Genomic DNA, 13,415 nt, shown 5'->3' on the forward strand with positions numbered 1-13,415 from the left:
TATTTCTTTTTCTTATACATTGTGAGGCTATGTGGGCGCAATATAAACTGCAGTATATGTGAGAGGATGTGAGGAGGGGGACAGGGAGAAATTGGGAGGAAGAGAAATATTAATCTAATGTTATAACTACCTTTTACATAGCAGTCTTAGTCCCTTTACATTTATTATGATCACTGATATATTTTGATTTATTTTTATTGTTTTGGTTTGTGCTATCTATTCTGCATTTTCTAGGCTTTTAAATATCTCTTTCTGCTTTCTATTGGATTAACTGAATTTTCTTTATTCTAATTTAGCCTCCCTACTGGTTTGAAAGTTGGAAATTTTAACATGTACACTTGACTTAATGTCTAAAATGAATCAATACATCTACCCTCTTTTTAAGCAACATAAGTACCTTAGAATTCTTTGATTCCCATCTCCCCTTCGTATCCTTCATGTTATTCCTGCCCGGAATTTCATTTCCACATTGTTGTTGTAGTCCCAACATTAGGCATGTTTCCTACTATTGCTGTTTCTGCTTTATGCAGTTTATACATGCTTACCTTTACCTACATGTTGATCTTTTTGTTCTTGTTGTTCATTTTCCTTTCTTGCACTTCACTACTTCCTTCTAAGTTTGATTTCTTTCTCCCTGAAATAACATCAGTTAGTAGCTCTTCCACTGATAAACCCTTTCAAACTTTGTGAAAAAGATCTTTATTCTTCCTTCACTCGAAAAGAATAGTAAGTTGAGAGTACTTTTTTCTCTTTGATGATATTCCCCCCCTTGTCCTCAGCTTTCTATCGTTGCTGTTAATAAGCCTGTCCTTAGTCTGACTGTCATTCTTCTGCAGAAAGCTGTTTTTTTTTTAAAAAAAAGCAGCTTTATTGAGATATAACTCACATACCATGGTAACTGTATTTTCTCCCCTGTTGCTTTTCAGATTTTCTAACTTTGATATTGTTGTGAGAATTAAATGAGATGATGTAAGTATAGGAATATCCCATATGCAATCAATAAGTTATTGCCACATACAAATCTTCATATGAATTGGCCCTAATTCTAAGCACATAATGGCTATTAGTAAGTACTCGCTATACTTAGCTTTAAAAGAAGGTGGTATGTCCTATATCTGTTCATTTCCATGTAGTCCATTTTTCCCCTGCCTTCCATCTGTAGAGTGTACCCCCTGCATCCCACTTGTTCTTCACACTAAACACGAGCCAGCTTGATTTGCTTTTTTGTTTTTCCTTCCTCTAGTCTCTGCTATTGTGAGTACCTAACAAGGTTAATGTGCTGCTGCTGTAAGTATTATCATTTGGGATGTAATTATCACATGTGGCTAATCATGCACATGCTGAGAGGCTGGGGAACTTGTTGTTTTTAACTGGAGGGGACATCTTAATGATAGTTTTCGACAAGGACCATTATATGGGTGTATATATACACAGTGCAGTAATGCATTGTAGAAGGACGGAGAAAGAAAACCTGCCAACAGAACAGCTAATACTTTTTTTAAAAACGTAGACTTGTATCAGTAATATTATCTAGTTAACCTTATTTAATAGGGAAAGAAATTAAATTCAGAGAGGTTAAATCAAATGTCGAGGCCATGCAGTAACTGGGTGGCAAGCCCAGGAAAAGAACAGAACAGAGCTGCTAAATTGTTAGTGAATTGCTTTCCCATGAAGCCAAATTCAGAAGATAACCAAATATTTCTAATTCTCAATGGTAACTTTTTCAAAAGCTTCTGTAAATGTGTATCAGCAATGGAATATTACTCAGCCATAAAAAGGAACTAAACTGAGTTATTTGTAGTGAGTTGGATGGACCTAGAGACTGTCATACAGAGTGAAGTAAGTCAGAAAGAGAAAAACAAATACCGTATGCTAACACATATATATGGAATCTAAAAAAGGAAAAAAAAGAAAAAGAAAATGGTCATAAGAAGCTAGGGGCAAGACGGGAATAAAGATGCAGACCTACTAGAGAATGGATTTGAGGATATGGGGAGGGGGAAGGGTAAGCTGGGACAAAGTGAGAGAGTGGCATAGACATACATATACTACCAAATGTAAAACAGATAGCTAGTGGGAAGCAGCCACATAGCACAGGGAGATCAGCTCAGTGCTTTGTGAGCACCTAGAGGGGTGGGATAGGGAGGGTGGGAGGGAGGGAGATGCAAGAGGGAAGAGATATGGGGACATATGTATATGTATAACTGATTCACTTTGTTATAAAGCAGAAACTGACACACCATTGTAAAGCAATTATACTCTAATAAAGATGTTAAAAATTAAGAAAATTAAAAATAATAAAAAAATAAAAAATAAATCATAAAGATCAGAAATAAATGAAAAAAAAGAAAGTCTATCAGGATTTCAGATGTCTAGAAGGCACAATAAGAGGCTTTTTCACCTGGACCATCTGCCATGTACAGATGTGGAAACTATCTCTTGCCATCGGATTTGTAGACTAGCCTGTACCATCTTAACAGCAAAAATGATAACACTGACCCCATGTACTAAGTGAGATTTTACCTTGAAAGTGCCTGGAATGGTTCTTGGCACACTGTTACCTGACCTGAGCTAAGATTAGTTCATTTTGTTAACTTGCTTATATATTGTTTCTGAATAGGTTCTATGGAATAGTTTCAGTAATTTTCAAATAGCCTATTTTATCTTCCCTAGCCCACCTAGGATTTGAAATATATATATACATATTTAAATTTTTATAATACGGGCATTTTCACCAGAATGAAAGGAATGAAGGAAGGAAGAAAGGGAGGGAGGGAGGGAGGTATAAAAACCTGCCTACCTTTCTATCTATCTGTCTGATGAATAGAGAAAAGGTTAAAGTTAGAAATAAAGAAATGCCCAACCACATACTTTGTCTTGGGATGGATGTGGTTTATGGAGGATGCTACAGGAGATGCCTGCAGGTTCATTTGCTTGGTACCCTGTCTATTCCATCCAAAACTGAGTCAAAGGAATAAGGTCGAAACTTGAGATGTCATCATAATTAAAAAAAAAAAATGTAATGCCCACCACCGTAGCCCCTATCAATGGCTAGACTCTTGTTTTATTTTTATCTACCTGGCCCAGCTGAACTATTCCAGACCAGACCAGATTTTCATGCACATTATTTTATAACAAATTTTCAAATATGCTGAAAATTCAAAATAATTATACAGTGGATACCCATATACCCATCACCTAGATTCTTCAATTGTTATATTTTTCTCCATTTATGCTATGGACTGAATGTATGTATCCTCCCAAAATTCATATGTTGAAGCCCTAATCCCCGATGTGATGCTATTTGAATGTGGGATCTTTGGGAGATAATTAGGTCATGAGGGCTCCACCCTAATGAATGGGATTAGTGCCCTTATAAGAACAGACATGAGAAAGATGTTTTCTGTCTCCGCCATGTGAAGATACAGCAAGAAGATGTCTGTCTACAAACCAGGAAGAGGGTTCTCATCAGGAACCAAATCACCTGATACCTTGATCTTGAACTTCCCAGCCTCCAGAACTGTGAGAAGTAAATTTCTGTTGTCTAAGCCATCCAACCTATGGTATTTCTGTTATGGTAGCCTGAGCTAACAGCGTTTGCTTTTTCACATATCTATGCATCTATCTATCCATCAATCCATCACAGCTGTAGCCATCATTGTTCTTTACCCCTAAACGTTTCAGCATGTGTTTCATTAACTAGAGTTCAATAATTTACGGCTCTTTTCTATTATAAGGTAAAATTTACATGCAGTGAAATGCACAAAGCCTAGTACAATTCAGTAAGTTTTAACAAATGCAAACATCCATTTAACCCACACCCCTATCAAAATGTAGAATATGTCCATCACCCCAGAATATTCCCTCATGTTCATGCCCAGTCCATCTTGATGCCAATACCAATCCTGAAGCAACCACTCCTCTTCTGCTTTTCTTCACTATATGTAAGTAAGTTTTGCCTGTTTTAGAACCTCATATAAATGGAATCATACAGTAGGTACTCAGTGTGATTTTGAGATTCCTCCATGTTGTTGAATGCCTCAGTTAATTTCGTTCCTTTTATATTGCTGAATAGTATTCCACTATGGAAATATATCTTAATTTGTTTATTCATTCATGAGGACATAAGGGCTCTTTGCAATTTTTCCATACTATGAGTAAAGCTGCTACAAACATTCTTGTTCCTGTTTTTTTTTTTTAAACTTATGGGTAAATGCCTAAGAATGAAACTGCTGGATTTTCAGTGCATGTTTACCTATATAAGAAACTACCAAGCCTCTTCACAAAGCTGTTATTCCATTTTACACAATCACTAAGAATGTATTCTCCACAGCCTCACCAATACTTGAGGGAATCTGTCTTTTAAGTTTTAACCATTCTGGGGTGGGGAGCGGGGTGGGGGCGGGGCAAGGTGTGGTAGAGACTCATCTCTAGGAATGTTCCCACCAGCTCCTGCACATTGGAGCAAAACCTGCCTTTCACCGAGCCTTCTCCCCTAAGGATTTGCCTCAAAAATCTTGGGAGGGGAGCTTACATCTCATTGGTTTATTTCTTCTAAGACCCTAAAAGAGAAGAGGAACTCCATCTATTATTTGTCCACCTCTCCTCTATCTTGCTTAGAAAGAAAAGTTTAAAATACCAGAATAGTCATCTAGCTGGATCAAGTTGGCAAGTTCACAGTTATCTTTTGGTTCATGATATATTTTGATGCAAAAGATTCTCTCTTCTAAATCCCAGCCTTTGTCTCTTTCCATCAAGATTTAGCACCTTCAATATTCTAGAGAGGAGAAGTCCCCACTCCACAGGCTCAACCTCTTTTCCTTTGGGCTTCCCTAAGAACCATTCTTCACATTATCATAGCCAGCCTGCAAGGCAGGATTGATGTCCCCTTTCTGCAGAGGTCACCGCCTCTGAGATGAGGGTCTCAAGCACAGGATTTGTGACCCTCACACACGTTTCTACTGCTGACTTTCCCCTGGCAGGCAGCTCCCTTGGGGTGCACTCTGACACAGGGCTCTGAGGCTAAGCCTGCCCTCCTTCCACCTTTACCAGGGAGATGAGTGCACTTCGCCGCCTCCCTCCTCCACTCCCCACTCCAGGCCTATTCATCTTCCAGCTTGCATCCTCTCCCCTTCACACCCTCTTTCTTCCAACAATGCTCAGTTACGTCATAAAACTATTGTTCCCTCATCCTCTCTCTCTCTTATTCTGTTCCATATGGGAACTAAAATTGTATCCTAAGCTTGCCTGATGACTGCCAAAGTCCTGTTAGTGGTGTAAGGAAGTGAGACATAATGAAGGACCAATGTCGTCAACATCTCAAGCCCTTGAAAGTACCAAGAGGTCCCTTTCAGAATCTCCACAAAAGAACCTTCTACTTTCTCAACCCCTCCTAATTAAACTGGCTTTTCCTCAAGTACCAGCATTCTATGTAAACAAAAAACTTTTGTCTTCACTATTGGGTTTCTGCTTTAATTAATAGCATCACAGCAACACTGTCTTCTATTACTTTGGTCACAAAGATACAGCATGTCAGTTACATTTGTCAGTTAAACTGTAGCACTATTCTATGAAAAATCATGTAAATGCCAAACTGACTTAAACTTCTGGAAATCAGTTTCAAAATGAGGACTTGCCTTTTTTCCTACTCAGTTTTAAATATTTGTTATAAGAGTTTCCTCTATGGCATATTTTCTTTTATATAGAAATGCATGAAGTTTCACGAGCACCATTCTCAACATCACAGCTTTATATGTAGTATCCCTACCTAGAAAGTATATATTATTATGATCCCATTTTACAGATGAGGAAACTGAGAGTCGAAAAAGTTTAGTAACTCACACCTAGTAAGTGACAAAGACCTTAGATTGGCACACTCCAGTTGATGCTTTCTTAGCCACCATGCTGTCCTTCTCCCCTGTATTGCCTGGGATGACCCAGCATGCAAATTAAAGCTTCCCAGCACGGACTGGAATAGGCCATGATTGTGTGATCCACCTCCGCATCATTCTCTGCAGCTGCACCATGTTCTTCCCTGAAAAATTTTCAGATCTCACCAAATCTCAGGAAGACAGGGAAAGAGATCAGAAAAGGCTCTGCAGGGAAAGCAGTAAATCCAGAGCTTTTTTTTTTTGAAAAAAAAAAAAAAAAAAAAAAAAAAGCTGTATCTGGAAAAAAGAGTCTAGCCATGCAATTAATAATCAACACCTATTATGGATTTTAAATAGCTCTTACCTGGTTCTGAGAGTCGATACAGAATATGGCCTATGCCTCTGGTCTCTTCTGTTCTCCAGAGTGCTGGGCTTTCCTTATTAACTTGCTCTAATGCCTTTAACACAGACTGAGTAACAAGATACTATTGAACAGAGACATTGTGGGCGGCAGCACAGTTAAAGACTAAAAGGAGTGAGAGCCCAGATTTGGTTGTAGGAGCTGACCTTTTTCTACCAGCTCAGCTGGCTCTTCATGGGATGCTGACATGTGAGGCCGGAGTCCATTGCCTCTTGCAGCCTATCAAGGCTGACTTCGTCCTTAGTTCAGCAAGTTTTGGCTGCCTGGGGTGGACACCCTCACTTATGCTCCACTCTACCCACTTCTATTTTACCTTCTCGGACTCAAAAGGCCGGAATTTCAACAGCATTTTCCAGACTCTCTTGCAGCTAGAATTCTAGATATAAATTAGATTCCTCAAATTAGATATGGTTGCATGAGAGCCAGAAGGCAGAAGTGAGGCAGAAACCATCTTCCCACCCTTTCTTAAGCTGTTTTTGCTGATAAGCAAGATCATTAAAGATGAGCTGATTTTTTTAGCAGCATTATTCCAAGGTTCAATCTCCAGCTTCTTGGGTATTGAGAGGCAATTTGGCGGCAGCAGCCACAGCATCTTTATTCTGGCTTCCTGAGCCCTTGACGGCAGCTGTGCGAGTATGTCTTGAGCTGCTCTTTCCAGGTGTGATCTCAGAAGCTGCCCTGGTGAGTCAGGCCTGGATTGCCCCACATCTTCCTGTTCCACCTCCTCCACCATCAACCACATAACCACTCACATTTCTTGAACGCTCACTATGTGTCAGGCACTGAATGTTCTACATAAATCATTTTATTTAAACCCAAAACCACCCATGAGAAAGGTACTATTAATATTCCTTTGTTCCAGATGAGTCTGCTGAGATTCAGAAAAGAGAGGTAAATTGTATAGGATCAGAGCAAAGCTAGCAGGTGAATGAGTAGAGCTGGAATTAGATCCCAAAACTGCCTGGCTCCAAAGACTGAGCTCTGTCTCTTTAAACGTATTTGAGGACCTGGGACCTATTAGCAGATTTGAATTGTTCATATATGTTATGTTGCTGAAAAGACATCATTCTTTTTCCCCTTTAACGATCTACACGTAGAAGCCAGCCTATTTTGTATCAAGATGCATCCAGATATTGAAGGAGGCTTCAATCTAATTAAACAGAAAGGCATTTGAAAAATCCAGAGGTATCACTTGGTAAAAACGTGTCTAAGTCACACCAAGATCATTTTTATTGTAAAAGTTAGAGAATTGAGATGAAGGCAGACACAGCCTTCTTCCTGTCTCTGGGAAGACCAGAGCTGGGGGTACAGGCATGAACTTACCAGGCACTCTGTTAACCGCGAGGTTTCGGAAATGGCTGCCTTTGATCATCTCCACGGATAATCGCCCCGTTGTGGCATTGTATGATAGCCCCACCAGCAGCTCTGGCGCCCCTCCATGTGACAGCGACTGCGTGGATGAAGCACTGTCACTGTGAGAAACTGCAGATGGGCTGAGCGGAGACTCTCCACTCTGGAGGAGAAGAACAACAAAGGATCCATTGGCCCCACTGCGCTCCTCTCCCTTACAGAAAGCCGATATTATGTTTGGTGAAATTGTGGCCCAGTCTCCACTGCTGCCAAAGATTACTAATGGCGCACTCGGTGTGAATGATAATAGGGCCTGGGGAACGCAGTTTTGGATGGGATCCCCTGCATTATTAGCAGACATATTTGTTTCAAGAACTGTCTCCATTCACTCTTTCCTCTCTAAAGACAAAACGGACGAAGATGTTATTACTAGTGTAAATCAAACCCTGGAAGATACATGGAGAGCTAACAGGACACTTAATACAGACCTAAATTTCAATGAGTCTATATTAGACCCATATGGAACCCGTCCACTCCAGGCATGAGCTCTGCTTCTGTTCTCTGCAGCCTCTTGAGGAATGTAGCAATACAGGAGGCATTTTGTCTTCACCAGAAAAGAAATGACCACTGGCCGTCTACCAACCCATAGGACATTTGGCCCCTGGTTCTGCTTTTTCGGGTTGTCAGGAATATGGCAGATGCTACATTTTTTCTTCCTAAGGAGATGAATTATATTGAACGTGAACACTTTTACAACTGTTTAGTGAGGAAGCTGGCACACGGACCATGCATCTTAGAGACCTTGCAGGTACCAGGGGACTCCACACTTTGTGTCATGTATTCATGCATGTCCTTCCCTAAAGCACCCACCTCTATGCACCAGACACATTGGGAGGAGGAAAGCAAAGTAGATCAGGACGTTGACTCTCACTCAAGGAGCATGAGTGGGAGTGGAGCCTGAGGGGCAGGCAAGCCAGCCTCCCGGTCCCACAACTGCTCCAACCTTTCTTCTCAACATCTGCAATCATTTCCTAAAACTTCTTATCAGGAACCCCAATAAATACATGCATTGAAAGAAATTAAATATTCTTCATATCTTAGGAAACTACCCTGTTTACCAAGCCATGGACATCCCTGTAGAGCCCATGGAGGCTTTCATGGAACACAATTTGTAAACTACAGGGCTAGGTGGTTTTGATAGATGCCTTATAGCCCCTGCTGTCTGGATGATGATAACCCAACAATGAAATATTTGCCTAGTTTGGGGTGAGGGCCACCCCCTCCCCTGGGCTTGTGCAGAAGTGTCCACTGTGGCACCTGTCACTGCACAGCTTGCCTCTCGCATCAAATTCTCAACCTTATAAATCCCCCAGTCCACAGGGCATGGCCCAGTGTGTAGCTTATAATCATGCTCAACAAATAACTGGTGAATGGGGGAATTTTTACCTTCAAGGTTCTTTCACACTGGCTCATTTCCCCCACTCAACTCTGTGCCTCCAGCACAGGGCCCAGGGCCGGCACAGAGAAACAGGGGTGTAATAATACCTATCCTTATGCTTTATGGTGCAGGATTCCTCTGACCTCCTGTGGCTTCTGTCTCCCAGGATTTCAGAAACACTCTACTCAGAGCTTAAGGAAAAAGAGGGATTTGAACAGAGATGAGACATGATCTGGCTTATGTTTTAAAAGGCTCTTTCTGGCCCCAGTGTTGGGAATAGTCTATAGAGGGCAACGGCGGAAGCAGGGAGATGACTAGGAGGCCATTTCAGTAATCCAGCCGAGAGTCAAGCTCTGCTTAGATTTTCAAGATAGAGCCAGTAGGATTTCAGGTGCAAAGGAGAGAAGTCACAAGTGACTTTTAAGATTTTTGACCTGAGCAATTAAATGCACGAGATTGCCTTTAACCAAGATGGAAAGACTGCAGGTAAAATAGATTTAGTGAGGCAAAAATCAGGATTTCGAGTCTGGAGATATGAATTTTGAGACATCTATTAAAAATGTAAGTGGCTGGATCTCCCATCAGCGCACTCTGGCCTTTCTGGCTCCTTTCCCCTTCCTCAGACAAGTCAAGCTCTTTCCCACCTCCTGATGTCTGCATATGCCAGCCCCTCTGTCTGGAATCCCCGTCCTCCACATGGCACCCAGTCTGGCTCCCTCGATTCCTTGAGTTCTCTCGTATCACCACCTGAAAGATACTTTCTCTGACCTTCTAAAGCAGCAGCAGCCTCTGCCTCTCTCTCTTTACCTACCCCAGTTTGTCTTTTGTCACCCTCCTCCACCACACTGTATGCTCCATGAGGGCATCACCTGTTTTGTTCTTTCCTGCATCCCCTCTGCCTATACGGCACCTGACATATAATTGGTACTCAGCAAACATTTTGGAATGGATGACTTATTTGTCCAAGAGCCCAAGATAGTTACCCGATCTTTCATGTGATTTTTAAAAGGAGATCCTCACACTGGATGACATATAACCCATGGGGAGAGAGGGTTACCCATCTTGTAGACATAAAAGCTGTGCTGTATTATTTTGCAATCTGAGGGACACAGAGGACGGGGCATGTGGGAGAAGCCCAGTCATATAAATGGAAGGTCTTAGAAGTGGCTGGAGTTCAGGGCTTCCTATGCAGCCTACGTAGGCATACCTGTTAAGGACCTCACCTTGAAAGTCCCATCATCTCTGAGATGCATCATGATGCATGCTGGGGTCAGGGCAGGGGGATGGGTGGTAGGACCACTTATCAACTAACGAGAAGGCCAAAAAACCTCTCCCAGTTTCCCCGTGCCCTCCTTCACAATGCTGCTGTCATTTCCTAAAATGGACAGAGAACACATCCATCAGGTTACAGCGACTATGGGCACACACAAAAAAAGAAAACCCATTGTACCGTGAAATGCAGATCATGTCTCAGAAGGATGAGGAGAGCCAAATGGAAAATTAAATTAAGGTGTTTGAATTCACGGGCTGAATGTACTAAATCAAGGGCTGACGATTCCAGATCCTCAAACGTAGCGCGTCATTAGCGGCACCATTTAACATACTCACAATGATATTACTTCTTGGCTCCAGAACCAGAGTCACTTTCATTTCCCCTTCTTGGTGCAGGTGGCTGAGATAGAAGAGCCTCTCGCCCATCATTCTCTCCCAGGTCATCTTGCGGGTGGCGTACAGGCGGAAGCGGACAGCACAAGCAGCCACATCTCTGGGCTCCAGCTTGGCGAAGGTGACTTTCTCCTTGAAGACGGGGTTGGGCCCTCTCTGTATGTTCGTCCTGCCCCTCTGTTTCTTACTGGGCAGCAGCACGACATGCACTTGCCAGGAGTTGATGCCACTTCGGTCCTTATCTGGGAGGCCCTGTGCTCTTACGATGGTCACTGTGAGCTTCTGGCTGGCAGCTCTATATTCGAAGATGACATCCAGGCCACCACATTTTGAGATGGGCTCCGGGACCCCAGATGGCACTTGAAAATTGGTTGCATCCTGTTCCTGTTGCAGACAGAGGGAAAGATTAGGAATGGAACAATGCCTAATACATCGTGGAAAGATGGTGCCCCTCTGTGCCTCTTCAGAACCTCATTCTTTTGGACTGTTACCATATATCCGTAAACATTAGAAAGGTCTGTTTCCTGGTCTCTCTCTCCACTGGACTGTGAATCCTTTGAGGGTACAGCACTGGGCACATGGTAAGCCTTCATGAATGCTTTTGGAATGAATGAACAAGCTTTTATATTTTGCAAAGTGCTTTCCTCTACACTGCCTCTCAAAAAAACACAATTGACCACTATCATTGAAACCAACTGAGATACTAAGTCTAAAACTAGTCAATTATGCACCTGCCAAAAGGTAACTTCCTCAAGTGCCCAGGAGAAACGGGTCAGCCTGGGCCTGTGCTCTCTGAGCCAGGACCTCCTGCAGATAAGGATCCTAATGGGGGTCACAGACAGGTGATCCTTCAGTAGATTTTCAATCTACGTGGCAGAAAATGTTCAGGACAGAGCTTCTCAAACATCCGAGTGGACTTGAATCATCTGGGAATTCTGATTCAGTAGGACTGGGGTCAGGCCTGAGATTCTGCATTTCTCAGGCCACAAGGCTGTCTCAGCTGGACTCAAATCACTCTTGGAATAGCAAGTGTTTAAACCCTGGAGACAGAACACCTGGGTTGAAATCATAACTCTACCATTGACTAGCTTTTTGGCCATGGCCAAACAGTCCAGTTGCTCTGTACTCCAGCTGAAAAATGAGCATCAAGGTACCTGCTTGATAGAGTGTTGTTGTGAGGTTTTAATAAATGTGGGGAAATACCCGGCTCAGACCAGCCTCCATAGGTATCTATTCCCATCGCTGGACTGATACTACTTATTTTCAAACACGGCCCCTCATTATGAAATACACTTTTAGACAGCAGTTCACCTCAGCCAGTCAGATCCGATGACCTCCCTGAGAAAACTGAGCTGAACTACATTTACTTTACTATAATGAACCACCCTCTAACAAACTATTACTAATGTCAACATAATTTGATTTTTTTCCTCTGAAGGCATGCCTCTTACTCATAACTAAACTTTGGTTTGATTCTTATTGTAAATCAGAAGCAGTTCTTCTTTATGTAACCGAACACCAACTTTGCTAATTCAAAGAACTCTTTGTTTTTAAAAATATAATGATACACTTCAAAAATGCATGTTCATCAATGAAACTTTCCCATAGATCTAGGTGAAAAAGTGCATGGTTCTCTGGAATGAGACGTGCTTAGGAATCCCAGGTCCATCACTTACAACCTTTAGGACATTGGGCAAATTATTTAATCCTTCTCACTTTCTGTTTTCCTCAACAGCAAAAGGGGGATGATACCTACTTTATAAGGTTGCTGTGAAAATTAAAGGACTTGACACATAGTAGACATCTAATAATTGCCCTCTCTTTTAAGATTCACATTAATCTACCACGAAAATTTAGGCTTCTTGCAAAATAAGGGAAGCTTTTTACATCCTTTCCTCTGAGCATGCATTCATGTGTGAGTGTTTCTATTCAGAGGTACTTAGTTTCAAGTGATAAAAGTGGTTGCTATAGAGACTTCTGAATACAACTGACTAGTGTAGATATAATATTAGAAGCAAGTCTCCAAGGAGTTAGGCTAACTCAAAAACCAAGTCACAGTCTTCCGTTCAAACTCCCATCTATTTTAGCCTACCTTTGGTCATCTCCATATTGCTTGCTGGACCATAAGTAGTTACAGCTAACATCCACTAAGCCCTCCCTTATGCCAGGTACCACACTAAACCCTTTATGGACTGTAAAAGCCCACTCTTATGCACTTCAGAACTTCTTGGCCTCCCCTCCTGTTCCATTTTCCCCTACAGGCTGTCTGGGCTCTAAGTGGCTTCTCCCTGGCACAATGCAACAAAGTCTTGCCTCCCTCCCCTGCAAGGTAACTCTCAGCTCCCACCACAGGCCTCTCCTTTGATGTAAAGGCTTGGAAATTTACAGAATCCTGCTTGGCACTCATGTATATAAAGTCCAGAGTTGGGGGGTGGGGTGGTGGTGTTAATGCCCCATGCAGTAAATTTTTCTCCCCTTGGACAGATGTCCTGAGACTAGTTTATACAGCTTCTTAGGGTATGGTTTCACAAGAGCAAGCCATGAGTCACAATTAGTGGTAGCCAACTCCATTAGACATTCTCATACCGGCTCTACCTTCCCTGCCTCACTCTCCTCGTCCTTCACTCTTGTTGCCGGGAATTGCATGTCCTAACAAAGTAGGCTCTGCTTT

General features: G+C 42.1%; 1 protein-coding gene across 1 annotated transcript in view; it reads right to left on the bottom strand.

Annotated features, from left to right (window-relative positions):
- SYT16 (synaptotagmin 16) overlaps positions 1-13,415 on the bottom strand; it is a gene marked incomplete at both ends in the record, with an annotated part of 119,935 nt that overhangs the window by 13,087 nt on the left and 93,433 nt on the right. Inside the window, 2 exons of the mRNA XM_082648125.1 lie at positions 7,615-7,804; positions 10,688-11,128. Coding sequence (XP_082504251.1) covers positions 7,615-7,804; positions 10,688-11,128 — 631 coding nt within the window. The remainder of the gene's footprint in view (positions 1-7,614; positions 7,805-10,687; positions 11,129-13,415) is intronic.

Source organism: Grampus griseus (assembly GCF_964374135.1).
Source record: "Grampus griseus genome assembly, chromosome: 2".
Taxonomy (NCBI): Eukaryota; Metazoa; Chordata; class Mammalia; order Artiodactyla; family Delphinidae; genus Grampus; species Grampus griseus.